General features: G+C 41.3%; 2 protein-coding genes across 2 annotated transcripts; one reads left to right on the forward strand and one right to left on the reverse strand.

Moving 5' to 3' along the window:
- Positions 1-7,155: 7,155 nt before the first annotated feature.
- LOC139207242 (fibrinogen-like protein 1) lies at positions 7,156-10,063 on the reverse strand. Its single transcript, XM_070836907.1, has 6 exons — positions 9,785-10,063; positions 9,014-9,209; positions 8,567-8,644; positions 8,371-8,483; positions 7,972-8,234; positions 7,156-7,731 (listed from the first exon to the last, which is right to left on the reverse strand). The coding sequence occupies exons 1-6, from the start codon at positions 10,061-10,063 to the stop codon at positions 7,389-7,391; spliced, it is 1,272 nt and encodes a 423-aa protein (XP_070693008.1). The 3' UTR covers positions 7,156-7,388.
- A 3,723-nt stretch (positions 10,064-13,786) lies between these two features.
- On the forward strand, positions 13,787-22,491 carry LOC139208870 (ras-related protein rab7-like). The gene is made up of 6 exons (XM_070838642.1): positions 13,787-14,122; positions 18,426-18,488; positions 19,547-19,673; positions 19,791-20,009; positions 20,783-20,911; positions 21,049-22,491. The coding sequence occupies exons 2-6, from the start codon at positions 18,436-18,438 to the stop codon at positions 21,142-21,144; spliced, it is 624 nt and encodes a 207-aa protein (XP_070694743.1). The 5' UTR covers positions 13,787-14,122; positions 18,426-18,435; the 3' UTR covers positions 21,145-22,491.
- The last annotated feature ends 1,056 nt before the right edge of the window (positions 22,492-23,547 follow it).

The following is a 23,547-nucleotide window of genomic DNA, read 5'->3' on the forward strand; positions in this document are numbered from 1 at the left end:
AAATGTTCTTTCTTTTGCAGCATTAGTATTTTGCAGTTTGGCATGGACCTCAAGATCATGGTTCAGATTTACATGTTATGTCTTTGGCTTTGAATAAACTCTGCTCACAAAGTGAGAATATCATGCTGGAGCTGCCTAAGTGTTTACATGGTTTGAGTGAACAGAAGGACAAGCTTTACATTTTCATACTTAAATGATCATACTAATACGTTGGCTTAGATCCTGAACTTCAAATCATAAACACTGTGTTTAACATCTGTGCTAATAATTTTGAATGCATGCAGTGTTTTCTTTTTTAAATGTTTTTTTCCTAGTTGAAGAAAGGGAAAAGTATTCATTTGCTTCTGTATGGTATGAAAATCAATTAGCAGACTCTTTAATCTGCAGCAGTTTCTGTTCATGTTAAATGCATGTCTGCACTGCACAACCTCATAACAATAATTTAACTTTAATTTAAAAAATGCAGACTTGATGTTAACTGGACCACAAAACTCACACGTCTCTGCAGTCTGAAAAGAAATGTTCTCACCATAAATAAGGAGAAACTAATGGATGAATGGAACAATACAAATATATCCAAATATTAAGAAAAAGAGTGATGTTAAGTATAAGAATTTTATGGTCTCAAACATGTTTAATTCTGCTGATTCAACAGGAATGGTCAGTATGAATATGTTAGCTATGAGCACATGTTCACAATGTCATAAACCAAAGTGTCGGACAAATTGAAAGTTTGAACTGGTGGTAGCACAGATGGGAATCACTAAAGTGATTGAAATTCATCCTGAGGTGGACATGAACATGTGCACCAAATAACTATGACAATCAAATTTCACTCAAGACTCAAGAGAAAAAATGTTCTGTAAACATTTGAGAAAAAGTCAGGAGATCACTAAAGCCAGTAGAATAAGAATCATGGATGTCTGTACCAAATCTCATCCAAATCCTTCCAATAGTTGTTGATATTTTTCAGTCTGGAAGTGTTGGACTGACTGACCGATCGCCACGGTGCTGAAAATGAAAATGAGCTCAGATAGACCAACACGGCCTCCTGCTTTTCCCATGATGTCTTTCAGTCAGCCAGACCAGTTTAGTCCACCTTTCATGGAGAAAACTGGGGGGTCTTGACTGCCAGCTCAGGGAAAAAGACATGTCCACACCTTAAATGCAGAATGTAAGAGCGCCCATGTGCTTTATACCATCTAATGGTTGAGTTTGTGTGTGCACATTGCAGCACAGAGTGTGTGTGTGTGTGTGTGTGTGTGTGTGTGTGTGTGAGTATATGTGTGTGTTCATGCATGTTTTTGTGTGCATCTCTCTGCTGATTCTGTGTCTGATCCTCGGTGATTGCGAGTCTATAAATCCCCTGACTTTCCTCCTCCTTCTGTGAAGAAATGTCTGCTGCTTTGCTTAAGCTGATTCTCCAGAGCTAACCGGTCCTGCCTGTCACACACACAAACACCCCCCCCCCCCCCCCCCCCCCCCCCCCAACACACACACAAACACACAGACAGCAAATAAACAAGATCTGATCCATCTTCCATTGATCTGTGCTCCTTTGTCTCTTCAGTCATTCTCTGCTACCGTCCACACACACATACACACACACTCACACACAAAATCTTATAAAATGTAGAGGAATTCACTGTGCCCTTTGCTGCTGTTCAAAGAGAGGATACTGAAGTTGTGAGACATTGCAGCTATAAGATCTGTGTGTGTGTGTGTGTGTGTGTTTGTGTGTGTGTTACTCTGCCACAATGCTCTGCAGGTGCAAAAGAGAAAGCGACAGAGAGAAGAGAAACACAGCTGACCATTAGTTTGCTTTACCACATCCTTACTGTACCTCACTCCCCCCACCCCCCCCACCCCCCCACACACAGACACGCACACACATAGACACACACAGAGTTGTTTCATCAGTTTTGACAAACACAGTGTGCATGTTTGTTGGTGCATTAATTGTCAAACATTTTCCTGGTATTTTATGTGGATTATGATGAGCTGCTTCTGACCTCCTGGTGCTTTCCTTTCATGTCTGTCTCTGTCAATCTGCATTATCAGATTAGATAATCCTTTGATTTCAGAGTCTGCCTGATCAGCATTCTCAATCTCTTCACCTTTCCTCTCGCTACGTTATTTTCTCTCTCCATATCAGAGTGACAGTTTGGTGGATTATAGTGGAAACAGTCGACACCAGAGACTCTGATACAAAAGGGGACTAAAGAGGGGAATTGATGTGAAGCATCACCAGCAGATATTGTCTTGGGCATGAAGGTTTCAGTCAGTATTTCTGGAAACAAACATTTATTTCACTTTCGTTTAAATTAGTCACAAAAATGTTTTTGAACAAGCATAAATTAGTTTTTAAAGCTTGTTTGTACATGATGCCGTAAAGATAACCTGTCCTGATATGTTCCCCTCACAGTGAAGAAAAGATTTACCGTAAACCTACAATAACTTCAGTGACTCAGCTGCTAAATGCTCCACTATGTTCACCTGCTAGTTGCTAGCTATTGTGTCTGCCACTGGGCAGATAGTGTACAGTGAGTTTTTACAGCTTTTTCACTGAAAATGGCTGCCTGAGACACTCATGAGAGTGAACCAAAACAGTAAAGATGTGGGAGAGTCCACAGAGCAAAGGGCCGAAAGAAGCTTTAAACCTCTTGCTGAAGGGAGCTATCTGAGGGTTCATCACTATAAGTGACCCCTTTCACATATACAAAAAGTCATGTGATCCACTGTTAATATAAAAAGATAGAAATCATAGCGGCTTAAAAGAATATTTGAACTAATAAATTAAGTAAAGCTCTCTTATTATACCAAAACTCAGCACTATGTGATTACATAAAGCATAAATGACATAATTAGATCATCTAAATGTGGATTGTTTTTACAAAATGTAGAAAATGATCATAATAAAAACAAAGTAGTGATTTGCAAAGAGATGCTAATAAAGATAAAAAGGTGTTGCAGCAGAAAGTGCCGACAGGCTCAACAGTCTCTCCACACCAGAGAAGTGTATGATAGGATGGTTTAAAACTTTTTTTTTTTTATCTGCCTCATCAAACCTTGTCAACATTACACAAGATTTTAAGAGTTCAGTGCATAAAGATAAAGGAAAAAATGTGGGATAAGCCAGCTAGGATATAGAACCTGAAAAATGGCATCTCTAGGTCGCCTACTCTTTCAGACTGATCTGTCATACAGTAATGAGTGACAACTACCATACACATAATAATCTTATTACTATTATTCTTAATAAATTCTCATCAGTCAGGTATCAAAGCCCTGACCATCCAATGAATCCAGCTTTGTGTCTGCTGTGTCATGCAAGCATCTGACAGCCACTGTTTACAACCAAAATGAGTATCAAGCAGACAACAAGCAGACGCTGCACATGCCGAGTGTTTATTACATAAATATTTTATCTCATTAAAATGTTTCTCAGTGTCACTAAATTTCACACACAACACAGCCTCTTCCTCTCCCTGAGAAACCTTTTCACCTCCACTTTTGTTGCGCAGATCTAGAAATGACAAGAGATGGAGCGAGGCCTGCCACATGGCGCCCTCTGTGTCCTCCCCTCCCTCCTCTCCCCTCCTCACCCCAGCTCCTCACCACATCAGGATACACTTGTTCTGGTGAATTCCGGTTTCAAACGGAACGCTGCCTTGCACTGGTTTTCTGCAGGACCAGTTTTAAAAGCAGGCACATACTGTCTCTCAGTGGCCCTGTGGTCAGGGAGGGGGAGCCTCTAACGGCCTGTTATGCTCACACACCTTTGAAAACCTCACCCAATTCAGCTTCCTCCCCCTGAGCCGTCCTCCCCTCCTCACCCTCGACAGACCACATGGACACCCTTATCACCATGAAAGCAGATTAAAGAATGAAAAGTTCCTTCCACTGGAGGCCACAGACTCCATCACCTCCTCCCGCCTCGTTCACGCTGTCACTTCACTGATGACACACTGATGCTGAGCCTGTTTCATAAATAACCTCTATATTCCACATTAAAACTGCACCAAGAGCTTATAAATTAAGTCTTTACATTCCTCAAACTCTTTTCATTGTAGTCTGGTTTTGTCCTTTGACCTCCAACCTCACTTATGGTGTCCCTAGTGTTGAAAAGATGCACTGCAAATGTTTTTTTTTGTTTTAGTTGAACCTCAAACTAAAAGAAATGTAATTAAACATTTTGTACACATCAAAAAACATGTTTTTGCAGTGGTTCTGTGACATGGCTGTCATACCTATCAGTCTGAAGCATCAAAAATAACAAAAAAAAATCACATTTTACTGAGATCTATAGCTTTAATAAAACATTTACCTTCTCACCCAGCAGTTTTTCACGTAAACATATTGTTTTGACTGTTTATTTTCATATAGAGCACAATATCTATTGTTATGTACTTTCTATACACAGGACGTTTCTGCCTCTTTGTGTTTGTGACGGAGATGCATTTTCTCATGTGAAAGCGCCAGCGAGACAGAGGGAAAATCATTTTCCAGACTTCCTCATTGCTAAGCAACATTGCCACCTGCTGTTAAATAGGGACGGTCTGGCTGACAGTCTCAGTCTGAAAGTAATCAAGATGAACATTGACGGGCTTCTAACTGTTGATCTATAAAGGCTGAACGTATTCTCTCTCTGCATGGGATGCCTGAGGACCTTTTTGGCCAGTTTCTGGTCTGTGCAGGTCCTTTCTAAAACTGAACTAAATCCCAGGAAGGATTGGAGCTGATTTTCTACTAAAGTGAAATTTTGTCTGTAGCGAAGTCAGACTCTGCCTTTACACATGGTATTGTCACTATTCACCCAGACTGATTACTGGACGATCATAAAAGTTAGATGGACTGATGGATGGATATCACCTGAAAAGATAATTTGACCAATAATCTAAAATGAAACTTACTGCAGTGGCCATTTGGGGATTTTGTTTTTGTTCATATTATCACTTAAGTTTCTGTGACCATCAACACTATTCAAATAATTTTTGCATCAAATGATGAGACACCCTGTGAATGTGTTCCCCCAGAAGGGTGGAGAGTGCTTTCAGCCTTATCTATAAGGCTCAGTAAGGTAGTTTAAAGACGAATTAGGCTTCTGTTTTCAGTCCGATGTCTTATTGTAACACGCATTAATGAGTGACACAGGTCACAGGGGGACTTCCCTCAGGGGAGCGCAGTGTGTCTCAGAGGGATGTGCAGGCTAACCGCTGCCCAGGCTGGGCTTCCGGCCCCGGGGCAGCAGAGTCTGCCGGTACCCCTCACACCCTTCAGCACCACCACTATCAGCCCCACTCCAGACACTGTGCCAGGATACTGTGGTGACACAACCCTGGGCCTCTGTTCCTCCCTTGTCAACAAGACTGATGGATGCAGAGAGGAGAAAAGAAGAGGACAAGAGGACTCATTGATATTAAAGGTTACTTCTACTTCTGTGTGAGGGCTGACTTTTTTTGGGGGAGTGGATTAATTGAAAATACAGAATGGAATGAAAGGTTGAGCACAAAAAAAGGGGTGAATGAGCAGAAAATGACAAAGAGTAGCTTCAAGTGATTTATTTTCATATCAGTAATTGTCATTTTCTAGGAATTAAACTGCATTTGAAAGGTTGACCATCATCCAGCACTGCTCAGAAAATATTTCTCAGACACAAAAATGTGAGTGATCAACGTGTCCACTCTAAATAGACCCACTGCAGGCTTTACCAGCTATATTCAGTTAAAATGCAGCTTTTTTCTGATTCTACAATATGATCCAGATCCACCAGGGGGCAGAACATGGAGCTTATTAACCTTTCAACCTTGTATTGTTGTCTCCAGTAATACAACACACACACACACTATCAAATGAGAAAGCTGATATGTATAATTGCTTGTATGGTTGATTGATCTTGATTACTTACTGTCTACTGTGTGTGTGTGAGTGTGTGTATGTGTGTGTGTGTGTATGTGTGTGTGTTTGTATGTGTGTGTGTAAGCATATGTAAGACAGAGAAAAGGGGAAAAGGAGCTTGTGGCTGCATAACAATAATTAAGGCGGCACGATCAAGCCATCTTAATTGGACGCCATTTTATTTCTATTGTGCACTTGTTTTAATGAAGTCATGCACATCATGCACCTCCTTATCTGCTGAGAGGGTCACTGTGTGTGTGTCTGTGTGTGTATCTGTGTGTGTGTGTGTAAAAGTGTCCACATGAATACAGGCATGTCCCAGAGTGTATAAGTAGTGTATGTGAAATACCGTGACTGGTCGGGAGTCTGTGTCTGTGTGTTTGTGTGTGTGGATCAGAGCCCGCCGAGCCGCCCTCACAGGTTAATATTAGTCACCCTGCTTGTTGGAGAGACTGGCAGCTCATCGTGAACGCTGCTAAAATAGGTGCAGCCATTTACACACACAGTAAGACACACACTCACTGATCATCCCCACACACTCACACAGACACAGACACACAGACAAGCATCACACGTGCACAGTCAAACTCAGCACTCACACACCATCTCTAAACTCCCAGAAAAGCCTTTGTGAAGCACAGCCAGAGAGAGAGAGAGAGAGACACCCGCCTGGCGCCAACTCCAAAAAGCAGGTGAGGCTGAGTGTGTGTGACTTGATAGTGGCGTGGGCAGAGGGCGGTTTCGTGGTATGACAACAGGGTAAAACGGTCAGCATCAGTGTGTCAGACCTGGGAAAGTATGAGCAAGGTAAGGTGAGAAAATGGCTTCTCCAAAACTGGGCTTCTCTTTGTTTAGTGTCCAACCGTGAGCTTTGGCTTTGACTCTATATTAATACTGCTGGAGGGTGAGCATGGGGGCCTGTGGGTAGACAGAAATGGGTTTTAAAAAACCCTATCAGCTCTCTGTCACATGAGCAACATGGTGATGAAGTCTGAATATAAGGAGCTGTGTGTTACCCGACAGCCCCCTGCAGGGTCACTATGACCTCTCAGCTTCACCAAATCAGACATTTTCTCTCTTTACATCATCTGACCTTAAATACATGTGACAGCTTGTAGTATAATGGAGCTAAGGCAGGTGGGTCAATCTTGTTTCATCTTTATCATGCTGTATGTGAATGTCATTACAATAAAATTTATTACAACAACTTCTATAAGCAGATTTTTTTTGTTTCACTGTGACAGAGTAACGGTATAAATGTGGTTTTTGCAAAAGAGAAGAATTATTTTTTTTTATATGTTTTCCTCTTTAATCTATTAGCTGCCATCTGTATGTAGCCGGTGAGTGACATGAAAGCTTCTCTAAGTAGAGTGATGTCCACCCAGTGACTAAAACATCCAACAAATAGAAAGCCGATGCAAAACTATGAGTGACATGATTATTATTGCAGTTTAGCACACGTTCCTGTGGGAACTGTCATTGTTATATCTTTAGGATGCTCCTCCAAAGTTCCTGGGTCTTGTCTTCATCTCCACCCTCTTGAAGGAGTAGCGTTCTCCGGTTCGTCCGTCTGTCAGGATGTACCACGTCCCCCAGTAAATACCATTGGTCACCCCGCTGTAGCGCCCACGGTAATACCGCCCATTCAGGTTTGCTGCCAGGCAGGCATCGAACCACCAACCTGCCCCGTAGTACTGACCACAGTTTCCGGCTGCATAACGGTCATGGTCTCGGTCAGTAGTGCTGAAGGACCTGCCGTCGTGGTTGTAACGTTTGCTGTAGCTCAGTGCATTTCCTGCATCACCAGAATACTCCCGAGCTGTTAGACGGTACCTGGAAGAAAGAGAAATAACATGTGACACATTTGAGAGGGTTGTGTGTAACATCCAAGTGTGTGTGCTGAGGGACCAAGTGGATAGAAACAAAACATACACATACACCACCACCAATCCTATAGGTATGATACCACAATCAGACCAATTAAGTTTGAAGATTTAAGAGATTAAAGATTTTAGAGCTAATTCCACCCATCTAGCAGAAAGTGTGTGTTTGTGCGTCTGCAGTGTGTTTCACCTCTGTGCCTCTGAGGCCACTTTGAAGTTGTTGTAGGTAGCATGGCGCTTCTGCTGGTGCCAGTCCTCCAGCTCGATGCGGAGTTGGTGTTGGCCTGTGGAGGTGAGGGCGTGCAGGGCTGCGTTCCCCAGCCAGTGCTCTCCCTGCGGACTGCCAAAGCCCTCCCGGTATTCCTGCCATGTCCTGTTGAAGTCCAGAGAGCCGTCCCACCGATTCTGGATCATCGTCCACCCACCGCCCGCCGTCTGCATGTCACATTTAGCCTGAACCAAAACAAAGACTTCGATATTATGAGGCCGAGATTTTAGAGATCCACAGATAGCACAGACATCTGTACAAGAAGAGGAGAAGGGTGGGGGTCCGTCTGTGTGTTTCACCTGTGAGGTGAATCTGACATACCTCCAATGCTGGCCTGTGCAGGTCAGGCTGGATCGTGTAGATTCCATCCTCTTTGATCCCAAGCCTGTAAATCTCTGCACAGTCCTGAGGATGTAACCTCTCCAAGGGGGGAACTGATAACCGCACACAGTACATATTTTTTTCAATTCATTAATCAACAACAAGTACATCACGCGGTCGCTACTGATGCCCTCACCTGTGGGTGGATATTGTGTGATGCTCTTCAGGAAAAGCAGCAGGTCTTTCTCCCCCTCTCTTCCCACGGCTGCACTCTCTGTCAACCCCGGCAAAGATCAGGTTATCAGTAAGACACATCACGCTGTTGTCAGGGGTTGAAAATAGAAGCTTTGTCTTTAGATACTACACACAGGGGTCCCAGTTTGTATGATGACTCTTTAAGGCCCCTTCACATCTTGAGCCATGCAGTATGTGTATCTGTGTGTGCATGTACACAGGGTTTGTCTCATCTTTGTCAGTGCAGTTAAATTCCTATGCACTCACCTATGACCGACACTTAGCAGGCCTCATTGAGAGTCTGTTTACTATGTGTGGGGGAGTGACTGCGCTGGCATTTGTCCGTGTCCGTGTGTGTGTGTGTGTGTGTGTGCTGCAGAGGTGGGGGATATAAATGTGTACTACTTACCCAGTCGTTTGGCCATCGCTCCAAGGGCCTGGCTGTGACAGTGGAGGTCACACTCTGTCAGTACAGCTGCCATTAGTGCCAGGATGGCCCCCAGAGAGTTGCTCTCCTGGCCCCCCTGACTCCAGGGGCCCGCTGTTTCCTGGAGAGAGCGCATGCAGCGCTGCAGCTGAACGAGACGCTCTTTGACACCACCGGTCTGCAAAGACGGTGTTCACAGGTACTTCTTAAAAGACATTGTCAGCAATCAATCACGAGTAAACTTCCAAATCGTCTTTATTCATCATGGTTTCATATCTCACAGCTCAGTGGCAGGCTTTGTGTCACACTCAATCTGTCTCTTACACTTACATCAGCCATTGTAATCACGTCCCTCACACACCTGTTGCTGCATGAGCTCAGCACAGCGATATGATGAGGACATTTTTAAAGCAGATCTAATTTTATCCCTTCTTTGATTGCTGACCGTCAATGCTCCGTGGCTGTTAGGTGGTGCCAAGTTTAGTGTGCCGACTGTCCCATGAGAAAGGGCCTGCTGGCCTGTGCCCGATAGTACACTGCTCAGTCTCCTTGGCACACGTGCATTACCAGACAGAGTCAGCTCTACTTCAACATGATCATGTAGACCTCATTGTTGGCTGAGAAATATCTGATTAAAAGTTGCATTATTTGGTTTTTAGTTTCTCATTTTTGTAAGTTAGAAACAATAAGTCTCATTTGGAAAAGTAAAGCACCCGACTGACCACCCACTAAACTATACGTGATGCCACTTACCTTAGGCTGAGCCTGGGGGAAATCATGCCTGTGATCCACCCTACGAGGAACATCTGAGATGGCTGGAAGTGAAACCCTCATCCTGCAGGCTGTTGTCCCAGTTTGACCCTCACAGGCCTCAGAACCCACTCCTGCTCCCATCCCAGGCTGGATGGGTGCAGCCACCAGACTGTCCCTGCAGGGAGGGAGTGTGCAGGCCGGAGATGCATCTGAGGACAGCAGTGCTCCCACATACAGAGACATTAGAGGGAGCAAACCGAGAAAACCGAATGGAATCATGGGAAAATGCACCAAATGCAGGCTTGTCCTGACCTTTGTCTTAAACTCTTGAGCAGTGGTTCCTCCTGGAGGAAAACCTCCGTCCTGCGAATTGTAAGTTATTCGTCCTTTTGTTGTTGATGATTCTCAGCAAACTTCCACTTCCCTTTCCTTTCTGTCTCAATAACTGCCTCTTCAGGTGGAAAGCGTTCGTCCTTTTTGTTTAAATCGTTCTATTGTTGTCCTCGTCTGTCTTGCTTTCTACTCTTTACGTTTCTTTCATCCTCTTCTTCTTCCTTTGTTTTTTTCCTCACTTCATCTCACTCACGGCCCTCTTCTTTCTCCTGCTCTCTGTCTCTGTTAGTGAGGTTGCTTTGGCTCAGATTCCTAGATAACTGCGGCACTCTTTGCTGTCTGACACGGGCTAATGCACCCACCCCCTGATGCACACACACACACACACACACACACACACACACTGTCCATCTTAACTCATCTCATTCTCTCTCTCTCACTCTCTCTCTTAGACTCCCACACAGCCACACATAGTGGTGCATGTTTACACACACGCACACACACACACACACAAAATGTGCCTAGAAATCCTGCTCTGTCTTGAACACATGCAGTGTAACATTACACACATATAAACCACTCTTGGACCTTTTTTTAATGCTGTCAATGAGCTCTGCACCTGCTTCTGTGAATGTACCTGTCTCACATGCTGTATGTTCATGTTAGAATTTTTTATTCCTCTTAAGACTCCCAGGCCCATTCTGGACTGACTCTAACCTCCTCTTATCCTTACACATCAACGTGCATACGCGGCAATGTTTGTAGAGATGAAAATGCAGCAGATGCTCAAAGTATGTGGCTCCTTCGCTCCTGTGTACCATTTTGTCACTCACGTCCTTTTGTGTTGCAGTGTTTGTGTTTACAAACTGAGTTCCGAAGAGGTCATAAAAACTCCACGTTCAATGGGAGCGAGAGGGCAGGAATTCCTCTATAAACACCAGTCATCAGGACTCTGCAGAGGCACACTCCCACTAACAAGGAGCACAAACACACACATGTAGACACGCTTATACATGAACATGGAGCAGGATGAAATCAAGATGAGATCTCTGGTAGACTCAGTATTTTTTTCAGGCGAAAAAATTACAGTCTGTGAGTTTAGATGAAGATGTTTAAGACTCAAAGTGGAGTCAAGATTTGCAAGAATTTAGTGTTAAATTCAAACACTTTTCTTTTGGCACATAATCATTTTAAGCTTCTGTCAGTTTAATGCTGAGAACATGGTGAACAATAAGATCTCCATAAGATCAGATGCTGCTCTTCAGAATTTCTCCAAATGTAATTCTATGTTTTATTTTGTATTTATTTATTGGTCAACAGATCAATGGTGAATCACTATAAAGGGCTTATACGGTTAATTTTCATCTCTTGCCTCAGGCCATATGTTTAAAAGGTACCCTAAAAGTAGAATAAAACAGTAAACCTTATGAAGTGAATATCTATGATATAATAGATATCATGCACAAGATAATACAGCACACATTCACCTATATATAATGCCACAGAAAAAAAACACTATATATGACTATTGTGAGATAATTCAGAATAGTTTAATTTAGCTGCATCTGAATTAATGAAAACATGTTAATAGTGAGTATATTTGTCTTATAACTCACATTCAAGTTTAGAAAATTGATTTCTGTAAACTGAAGGCATGTAGTGGTATAATACCTGACAGACATGCAGCAGTTGTGACACATTTTCCGATGTTATGAATACAGTTGTTAAAAGTATCTGGCATCTATTATCTCTCACTACCCATATATTATATTTCTTTAAGAACATGCTTTAAAGTCTGTCTGTGGTATTCAGCTGTGAGTTTTTGCAGTAAGTTGCATTGTTTTATATTTTTGTATTTAGATGTTATATCACATACTTGTCATAAAGTTCTGAGAGCAGACTTAAACTTTCTGTCAATGTGTGTGTGTGTATATGTGTATTTATATCTAATTTAATACACTTAATCTCATGGACTAACGGTCTGCAGGCGGGCTGTAAAGGTCGACCTGCTTTCCCATCTTAGTATGATTCTGCAGCAGTGTGTTTTTGTGTTTAGGGGACAAAGACAGTCTATCAGGCATCACAGAAGCAGATCACTCATCTATCTTTGACCTCTACACTTTGTCAGCACAATATCAACACCACAAAGTGCTGCAGAACTCCGAAACTTAACTGTTAGCTAATGTCAGGGACCACCGCTTCACCTCATTCGTTCATTCAAAATGAGTCGACACTGTCCTCTGGTGGAGGATCATCACAGCTCTCCATTTTGACTATGACGTGCACTGAACCTTATCTTTATCATAAAGGCAAAAAAGCATCAGAGTTGATTAAAGGAAGAAGGTGAATTGGTATCCACACACATGACGTCCCAAGGTTCAGTAGAAGGGAGATCAGAGAGGTGACAAGAGCCCTACTGATGTATGGACTCTTCTGCAAAAGTCAAGTAATCTGTTCTGTTCTCAGCTGGGCCTCGTCTACTGCTAAGCCATATCTTGGGCAACTACTCTTTTCATCATAACATTGAGTGAACTCCATCTGCTGATGAAGATGATTGTTGATGTGATCAAAAGCTCCAGAAAGGCTACTAAATGGACCTTGACACTGTTTTCTTAATTGATGTTACTAAGGTCAAGAAAGACCTTTGAACCAAAGCTTTTGAAGCTCAAGAGGCCGATTTGACACATGAGGTTAATTTTACTGGTCATGGAGTTTGCTCAGCCAAAGTCTCAGAAAATAACCCTGATGATGTCGGGATTGTCTCAACGTGGACTCAGGAGTTAAACTGTTCACAGAAAAACCTTTGTTTCAACTGGGGGTGATGGGTTTGAAAGAAGTGAATGGAGCTGTAAAGACGTGGATATTTCAGCCTCTGCTGCTTTGATTTTAACCATTCTTTTGTTTTTAATCTCTTTTCTGTGAGCCCCCAAAGAGAATGAAATACTACATTTCTGCAGTACCCCTTCAACATGTGCAGGGACCCAACAAACCTGAACCTCAATACCAGTCTGTAATCTTAACAACATGCTATGCTGTGACGTCCAAAAGTCTGAGACTACATTGAAAATATTTTTCACATGAACCTGGAAACAATCAAAAAGTTTCAGGATTCAGAAACATTTGAAAGCACAAGCCGTTATGGCATGTAAAATGAAGAATAAATATTTAACATTCCGCCATATTTCTAGCAATGAAATGTGACCAAATTTTCGGCATTAAGCAACATCACTCAATTCTTTCCATTGAATCACACCTCCAGATGACACTCATGTGGATTTGATCTACTTCCCCTTTTGGATAAAAGGGTTACGTTGGTCAGTGCTACTAGAAATAGTGTAGGTTCTGAAATGTTTCCACATTTTACATGTCATAATACCTTGTGTTTTAGCTGTTTCTGAATCCTCAAACTGTATGATTATTTCCACGTTTATGTGAAAAATATTATTGTATTTTCATTGTGGTCTCAGACTTAAAAACGACTGAAAACTGCAGCTGATGTGGGTGTAATATTTATCTAACAGTTCTCAAAGATATAACTCATTACCTCTGCAGAGATAATGCAGCTTGTTTGGTCCATAATAAATATTCATGTCGTGAGTGGGCGGGGACTATTGATGAGCTGCGTCTGACGTAAGACGCAGGCGTTGTTTTGGAGGAGGAAGTGAAAGGGGAACAGAGAAGCTGGGGGTAGCAGTTAGATAGCTCGCTGGCAGGCAACCCTTAAAGCAAAGTGCCAAATTTTACGTACCAGGTGTAGACAGCCTGCCTCGTCGTTTTACGACAGGGTTTTTGTAAGTGTTCACGCAAAGGGCAACACATTTTTCTAAGAATTTGAAGCGCAGTTTTACCATATTAACGCTAGCTAACGAGTTCAGTACCAGCGAGCTAGCTAGCTAACGTAACGCCTAGTTAACGCTAACTGTCCTGAACAATAACAGCTAGTTAGCTCGCTGCCAGCTCGGTTCCCGTCAAGAAGTCTTTGCTCCGGTGTGTCACAAGTTGAAAGTAAGTTCTTGCGACGACAACTGTTTGTTCATGTGTGTGATATTTGCTCGCTCGTTAGTTCGTTCAGTGTCCCATTAACGTCAACGCTAGAACAGCTAACGGTGGTGCAATGTTTTTTTCGAGAGGCTGGTTGGCAAAAACAAGGCCGGCCTGTGGCTCCTCTGGGTCGGATCCAGCAAGGAAGGAGAACCGAGGAGATGAGGTCTTTCGGTCGGTCAAAGCTTCGTAATATGATGTCCCCTCCTGCTAAATGTTGACGGAAGGGATGCTGATTTACTTTGATTTTTAATTGCCGTTCATGCATACAGGAAGGGTGCGGGGCACACTCAGCCTTTCACCTCAAAACTGCTAATTTATAGATGGAAGGATGGTTTAATCAAATGTCGAGGTGGGTTTTGGTAACATGTCTTGATGGTGACAAGTAGTTGTGTGTGTGTGTGTGTGTGTGTGTGTGTGTGTGTGTGTGTGTATATATATATATATATATATCTCGGTAGGCTGTATGAGAGAAATGCCCTGTGTCTGTGCCCTAGTGTCGCCAGGCTGACGGACTATTTCAGAGTAGGTTTTGTTTCGGTTGTGACTCAAACGTCACGCAGGTACATATCCATTAGATCACAGCTAGTTCATTTAATCATGTGATGTGGCTACAACGCCCAATAATTGGGCTTACTGTCTGGGATGAAGTGTAACTTAGAAATCTATTGCCTGTATTTCTTCTTTACTCAACTACAAATGTTGTCAGATGCTTCAAACTTGTACTTATTACATGAGATTCAGAGTGTGAGGACTGAAACATGTTATTGCTCTCTGATTTTGGTTTTAATGACTATCTGCCGTTCTTTGAATATAGTTGTTCAGCACAACTTGTGTTCATGTGGACTTGTCATGGTTAAAATGCCTGAAATTTTTCTACAGTTGACATTGTAGCATACACAGCTGCATCTAATTTTACGCTGCACAGTGTACCTTCCCATTTGTTCTGCTGTACTGTTCACTGTTTTTAGTCGAATGCCTTGATATGTCTGTAGGCAAAACAGTTGTTTTTCCCATTAATGTAATCCTGAATTTACGGCATCAGAGGGTTAAAGTGCATTACTAAGTATAAGAGTAGGTAAAACATCCTTAAATTAATTATTTTAAACAGGTTTTGCTGCGCATGATTTTGCACTCAGCTTTCTAACACTGTAGTATAGCACTTAATTCACATATTTTGATTTAGTTTTTTTTCATTCTGTCATTACACTTGGTTATGACTGTGCTGACTTTACCCTTTTTGTCAAGCCTGGGCCACAGGATCTTAATCAAATGGTCACTCGCCAATGTGCACCAAGATGCACATTACATAGCGAAGCAGGAAATGTAAAGATGGCTGAACATCACGACGAGTGGAGATGGGTCTGAGCATTGAGAAACATCTGAACTCCGTCTTCCAAATCTATATTTAGTCCAGACTGTTTGTGTCTGTGGGTGTGCATGCATAATCCATATCAAAGGTGATCTGTGAAATCCAGCAGCATGTGCCAGTGATTTACAGGCAAAGGGGGAAATGTGTCCCATCTTTTACTTTAGTCCAGCGCATGGTTTTAAACACACACATTTCTCAATATGAATACATGAAGAGCTAGATTCTACTATTAGCTAGTGCAGTGATGGGAGACTAACCACGAACAACAGATGAATGAAACACCATAAGTAAAAGCATTTGGCTTGAAAATTGTTGAAAGTAAGTGTAGGTAGCAACAAAATTCACAAATCGGTTGATAGCTATTTTGATGGAGGCACACTAAGATTAAAACAAATGTTAAAACAATAGTGATGGTACTTTTTTTAAATACTGCTCTAAACAATTATTTAAGATAATTTGCATATTACATGAACTACCCGTGGCTACTCCAAACCAGCAGCTCTCTAACACAGAATTGGGGCAAACATATACTAGACACAACACATTATGTTATATACATCAATCAGTTTAAACATTAAGGTAGCCCATATGCTACAGTAATGCCATGTCATCTTGTGTTTTCACAGACATGCAGATCGTTAACAACAAAGTTTTTACATTCACTCATTCACTCAATGGAATCTGCCAGATACTGTTGGTGTTTTAATGTATTTCTGTTGTCCTGTTTAATACTGACAGAATAAATTAGACCGAACTTCCTGTCAGAGATCATAGTCTGCATTCAGGAGTCGTGTCCACTGCTCTGCTGTTTGCCAGAGGTTAAAGATCTGAGTCGAGTTTCATTGGTGATCATGTGACTGTGTCAGCGCAGTGCTGTTGTTCATGTTGTCAGCTAATCTGGTAGCCACAGGAGTGCTGTGCTCCTTTCATTCAGAAATGACACAAGTGTACTTCTCAGCTGCTGATGGGAACTGAAGTGTTTGTGTTTTAGTGCAGTAGGTTCAGAATTTGGATTTACTTTAAGGCCTCCTGATTGAGTGTCCTTCGAGTCAAAGTTGAGGTTTTTCATTTTTTTGTCTTGAAAATTAAAAGAAAAATAATAAGTATGTTTTATGATTTTGTTATGCCAAAACCTGTTTGAGTTGGTGGATCGGCATGTATAAAATGTCTTTTGTGCTTTGTGCAGGATGTGTGTTTACTTACGTGAAGAGGTGATCGGAAGTGGTCAGGTTTTCTGTAAAACAGGTTATTGTGCTTCGCTGCAAAATGAAAGGATGAAAGTAATCATTTGTTTTTCTACAAATAAGGGACAGAATTGTTCATTAAACACATTTTTAGTTACAGATTACAAACAATAGCACACTCAAAAATACATTTACCAAGGCTTTATTTTTATGTATACTATGTACTGTGCATACACACCCACATTTTGACCTTAGTCAGAGTTCAGGTATACTTCAGTGTTATGGAGAAGCACAATCATAGGCTCCATATACTGAAGTTTTTCTTCTTGTCAGCAGCATTGTGCTGGACTGTTTACTTGGTTCAAACAGGACCAAGGTGTGAGAAAAGATAAAATAGACTCTTATGAAATCAAGGTTTATTTTAGTCTGTTTAGCATATTTGAGCATGGATGTGGTTTGCAGATAACCCCTTCAGACTGGAGCACAGCCATTTTTTGTTTATTTAACTGCCACACAGTTCGTTTTGTAATATGAGCCCCCTCCATGAAAAGTGAAGTCATTATATTTTTGTCTGCCATAATGAGCTTTTGGAGTGTGGAGACTGCAGACGGACAGAAGGCAGAATGAATGATAGTAGAAGGACTAAAAATGAGTGTCCATATTGTTCCATATCTCAGACATCAGTGGTCTGTGTTGTACCTTATTAAAGAATTTTCTTTATTCCAGCATTCTTAAGATCACAGTAATTGGCCAAATGCCATATGAATGATATCTTGGGTACAGCTGATTTTATTTTCATTAAACATCAAGGAGCGATATAATACGCCTCATTGCTCCTTTCTAAAAAATTCTGGCATTTTTAAAATTACACAGTTAGCTTCCTCACTTGAGTGAAGCATCTCCCATTTGCAATTTTTTAAATTTTCTAAATGAATCACATCTGCTAGAGGGAGACAATCCAGAATTTGCTTGCTCGTTCACATGTGGGGCAATATCTCAGATCTGGCTTTCTTCCTTTTGATGAGGAAATGACGTACTTCACTGCTCACCACCACATTTGAGTTTCCAGAAATTACACAACTTGCCCAATGGCTAACTACAGTTCTTGTTGAAAGTAACATTTGTAGGGAGCACCAGAGGTTCACAAACAGATGCCAAATTCAGGCAAATGTAAATCTACAGTGTCCCCCAACTCATACTGTATATGCAGTCGTAAATGGAGGTAATTTTACATAATCATATTATCATTATTTACAATGTTTTGTGATGTACTGAGGTCAGCATGTAGTAGCAGGTTGTCTGCTTAGTGACAGCAATATCAGCAAAAAATTGCCAGATATATCACTTCATTGGTGCGGAGAAGGAGCCGGTCCTTTATGAGGTAACTTCCCGTGGCGTGAGAGGGAGAGAGGGAGAGAAAGAGAAAGAATGATGTGTTCCTCGTGATTTGCCCAACAGCTTAGAAAGCACATGACTGGAACGAATGGTATTCAAACCTGATTGGTTCAGGGGCATGAAACTCTACAAACAAAATTGTACACTCATGTTTTCCAAAGGGCCAGTCTGCATAGAAACAGATTTACCTGTGTATTGATTGGATTGTTCCTAAACAATTGGAAGCTGGTGATTAGGTTGTGACTTGCAATGAACAGGTTAGGAACTGTTGAGTGCTCTCTGTATGTTAAATGTTTTTCTCTTTGTCTTTCTGCAGCTGTGGAAAGATGACATCCAGGAAGAAAGTGCTCTTGAAAGTCATCATCCTGGGAGATTCAGGGTGAGTCACAAAAAGGCGTTTGTCTCTCCTACATGCCAAAACCAATCTGTCCGGTCTGTTCTAAGAATAGTTTGGTGCGGAAAAAAAATAACAGAGGTATTATCGTGGTTTTGAGATACAAATGTAATTGTGTTACTTCCCTGTTGGAGGGAGTTATAACTTTACCATAAGCTGTCTCCAGGCAGAACTCCTTACAAGTGCAGCCCTTCTGTTTTTCAAGCAGAATCAGAATGAGAATCAGATTTACAAGGAATTTGTCTTGGTGTTTTGGTGCAGAACAATAAGTTATACAATATTTCTTAAAAAGTTTAAGTTAAGTTAAATAAACATTGTGATGACCGATACTAGAGCAGAGATTTTGGAATAATCACATTATGGACCATATTTTAAACATGGGCTGGGTCATTTTCTTTCATGGCTAAACACGTTCAGCATTGTAACAGTCGCACAATGTCAAATCTGCTTGCATCTGTCAGAGTGAAACTAGTCCAGCACTGTGTGGTGATAATGCACCTGAAGCTATTTGGTAACTGCCAAAAATGTCTGAAGGAGAATAACTTCTACATTTTAGCAGTTAAGTTACAACGAAAAGCCGTTTCACTGGGTTCACTGGGTCGCTAACAGTTAGCCATAAACTAACACAAAGTTGCATTAGTGGACTAACAGCAAGACAAACATTTTGCTCTCACGCCAACTATGACACACACCTATAAACTTTAATATTCTTTGATTCAGTGGTTGCACTGAAGGAGGATCAGACTGGAGCCCTCTTTTTCCTGTTGTTTCAGTGTCGCTCTGGTAAAGGGAGGTTAGAGCAATCAGATTTCAGTCTCTCTGATGCTTTCTGGTCCACAGTTGTTTTTCAGATGGTTAGTTCAGATAGTCATTCGATCCTCCCAAGATGCATGAAGTGGTAAAAGAAAGTGTGGTTGGGTCTGGATTCATTCATTTATCACCAAGCTCTGAATGAATCCAATTACCGCAGATTCGATACTTGATGTTGGTCTACCATCTACAGCTTCCTTTACTTTATTCTCTCTGTTGTCTTCTGCTCTCAGTGTTGGAAAGACCTCCCTAATGAACCAGTATGTGAACAAGAAGTTTAGTAACCAGTACAAAGCTACAATAGGAGCAGACTTCCTGACCAAGGAGGTGATGGTGGACGACCGGCTTGTCACAATGCAGGTACAGCTCATCTACACATAGAAAGATTTCATCCTAGGGAACATTTAAAGCAACAGTGTTTTGCATAATCCCCATGGCCATATTTAACAAACTTTTCGCCCCCTTGTGTTCGTCCAGATCTGGGACACAGCTGGTCAGGAGAGGTTCCAGTCTTTGGGTGTTGCGTTCTACCGTGGAGCAGACTGCTGTGTGCTGGTGTTTGACGTGACTGCACCCAACACTTTTAAGACACTCGACAGCTGGCGGGATGAGTTTCTGATCCAGGCGAGCCCTAGAGATCCTGAGAACTTCCCCTTTGTGGTGCTAGGCAACAAGATCGACTTGGAGAATAGACAGGTTTGTATGAGTTGATAATGCCTCCATGATGGCCTGATTTTTAAATCATTACAAACGAGGCTCGTTTCTACAGCAGATATGTGTAAGCTGCATTTATGAGGCACTTTACGTGTGTAAATTGTTTCATCGTTTTGTAGGCTAATAAAGATTGGTGTCTGTTACCCGCTCTCTAAGAGTGATATAATAATGGCCTATTAGTGTTTAATCAGATCAGATGCACGGAACAAAGAACTTGGCACAGAGCTTTGCTCCAAGCTACATTTAAATTTGTTGGGTTTTTTTTGTCTTTTGACAATTTTGGACTTGTCTCTCATTACAGTTTTTAACGTTAAATGCGCTATGAGTTGTGGGTAATTTCCCCTCATGTTTAGTGTGCACAAAGAGATCAGAAAGTTAGAGAACCACCCAGCATCTTGTGCATCATAGTGTTTATTTTGCTCTTATTTATAATGACGTAGAGAAAAAAGCGAGGGTCATGACACACAACAAACTGGGACAATGCGGTTCTGTGGTATGCATCGAAAGCACTGGACGGACATTCAAACTTTACCTGAAAATGTACCTGAAAATGCTTTCACCTTTCTGCACTACGTTAACCCCATGATTTTTTATATCTTACCATGATCCTAATCCACTTAACTCAAAACAGAATTGCGTGAATAACATTTAGTTCAATGCGTCTGACTCAAAGCTTTTTAAAAAAATTTTGAGACAACCTTGAACCCTCTTATACATACAACCGTGTCGATGAATCTCCTCCTCTTCATACACAGGTAACCACCAAAAGGGCTCAGGCTTGGTGTCAGAGTAAGAACAACATCCCCTACTTTGAGACCAGCGCCAAAGAAGCCATAAATGTAGAACAGGCATTCCAGACAATTGCACGTAACGCCCTCAAACAAGTGAGTAACAGTTGCATGAAATTAAAAATGAATGCATGTCAGTGTCTGTAAAACAATATAATAAAATCCTGTCTGTCTGACTTATTCTGGTTAAATGTTCTGCTGTGCTGATTGTTTTCTCTTTTGATGGCTGCCAGGAGACAGAGGTGGAGTTGTATAATGAATTCCCAGAGCCCATAAAACTGGATAGGAACGACAGAGCTAAACCTTCAGCAGAAAGCTGCAGCTGCTAAGGGACAACTTGGACCATCTCTCTTGGCTTTCTGAAACACCCCGTCACCGGTTACATCACCTGCACCTCGCTCCCAGGGAAAGGACTTCCCTACTGGTCTTCCTCCTTCACGCCACAGCTCATGCCATCGACACAGCCCCCTCACGCAGTCCGCTGCACATGGATGTATCACCCCTCACATAGTACACAAATTAATACACTAGTGTACTCTGATAAAACACGCTGACAAATCCAGTGCCCAAAGATCACACGAGAGAAGAATGACACCCCTTCTGACTTCACAGTCCCTGACTAGTTAGTGAGTGATCTCCTGCCCTGCCCACCCATTTTTCTGACTGTGGCCCCTGACTCTCACACTGTGGGGGCAAAATGGAGCCATGTTCAGAGAGTGCAACTGGGAACTCTAAATGGACTGGCTGATGCTCTGTAATGTGAGATGATGTTGGCTAATGTCAGCATCCCAAGTATCTTATTCTCTCTTTCTGTTTTCTCTTTGCTTTCTTCCGCCTATCTGTCAAAAAATAGTCGAGTTGAACTATATACACATATACATATAGATCAGCTTGAATCTTTCTTCTGTTATATAGTAAATGGCTGATGTTATTTTTCATGCCAATCTGAAACACATACTTGTTTGTTTGCACTTTCTTTTTATGTTTTTTGCCTTTAAATGTTAGAGAGGGATGACTGATTTTGGGCAACGTCTGCTACCGCACACCTTTTGGTAAGCTTCAAATTATACCACTTGTTTTCCCTCTCAAATATCCCCTGAGAATCTGTTGAACACTTTGGTGATTGTACTGCCTTTATCCCTTCAAGGTTGTGTGTTAAAAGGTTTATAACGGCCTCACACTGAAGAGGAAATGTTCCTAAGTAGACATTAAGTAAAAGCTGATAACGCAGTCACAGTGTAAAACATGGATTAATTCCTTGGTATATTAATATTTGCCTTTTATGTAACATTACTTGTACTGCTACTATTACTGCTGTATGTGTTATGTCCGTCATCAGACATCTTTCAACGCTATGGAATTGCAACATGTGTCACCAACACAGCATACACCTGTCTTCTGTCATGTCTTTGTTATTGCTGTTCTCTCTATCTGCTTGTAGCTCAGGTTGGCTAAGTAGTTAATATTTTTAACGGATTGTGCATTACGGTGTATAGATGGTAAAGGTAAAAGGCTCATGGATTGAACTGAAATGGATGGTTTCTCTTTCCATTTAAAGAAAAGATCCAACTTTTTGCCCTGGTATTACTCCTTCTCCTTATAGAAAAAAATCACTGCGATGCCAATGATGTTGTCAAAGAAAATTGGGACGTAAAATAATAAAACTCTTGAATATATCAGTGTTTTAGCATTATGTGTCTCAGTTTCTTTTGTGTTTAAGTTTCCTACAATTTCCTAATGCATGACTTGCACAGTGAGAGATTTAGTTATTTTTATATTGTTTGTTTTCATGTGTGACTCCAAACATGAAATTTGTGTGATACTATGAATGAATTGGTGTTTGAAAAATGTGGCCCCAGTGCCCCCACATACAGCAGCTGCTTTCACTGATTTTGGTTGGTGAGACCTTTTCATGAATGTGTATACACAAGGTGCTTGATGGAGAGAAGTGGCTATAATACAGTGTGTAGATTTTAGAAATACTGTGCTCACTAGTCCAGATTTCCTCAGCACAACCTCACCTACTGGAGAAATTTTAACTGCACAGTTTTTGTTCAATTCCTGTACATTTTTCATCTCTTTCCTACATGCAGCCTACATGCTGTTCCACTATTTAAAAAGCTTTTCTACATGGTCAGGTCATTATGGTGATAGAAAATTATAAATGCCTTTTACTTTTAGTTTTTTAATCCATGTTAACCTAAGATATTTAGTCTATAAAACAAAGACATTTTTAAAAAGTGTGTGTAATTTGTGTGTAATCACAGAACTGCTATATTGCCAAAAATAATACTGAGAATAAGACCTCTGTCCATAATGGTGTCACTACAAACTGAATCAAACCAAAATTGTACTGGTTGCATGATCTCAATTGAGAGAAGTCATTTAAGTCCAGAAATTTTAAAACTTTGCTCCTATCTCAACATCATCCATTTATTATTTTTATGATAATTTGACAATGGGAAAGACTAGAACAGAAACTCAAACTGGAAAATAGAATAACCTATTAAACAAATACTAAGCAGTTAGACTAGTATAACATGTTTTGTCTCCACTGAGTTCACAATTTTTGATGAGGGAAAAAAGGAATTATTCGGCTTTTTCTTCAGCTAGAATATTTCCGAAAACACACTTAAATTACATGTGTTGAATATGCACAATATTTACTGCTAATGGGTCATTTTTGTAACCCCTTTCCTCCCACCCCGATAACCACGCCCATGACTGCGGGT

Source organism: Pempheris klunzingeri, chromosome 2 (assembly GCF_042242105.1).
Source record: "Pempheris klunzingeri isolate RE-2024b chromosome 2, fPemKlu1.hap1, whole genome shotgun sequence".
Taxonomy (NCBI): Eukaryota; Metazoa; Chordata; class Actinopteri; order Acropomatiformes; family Pempheridae; genus Pempheris; species Pempheris klunzingeri.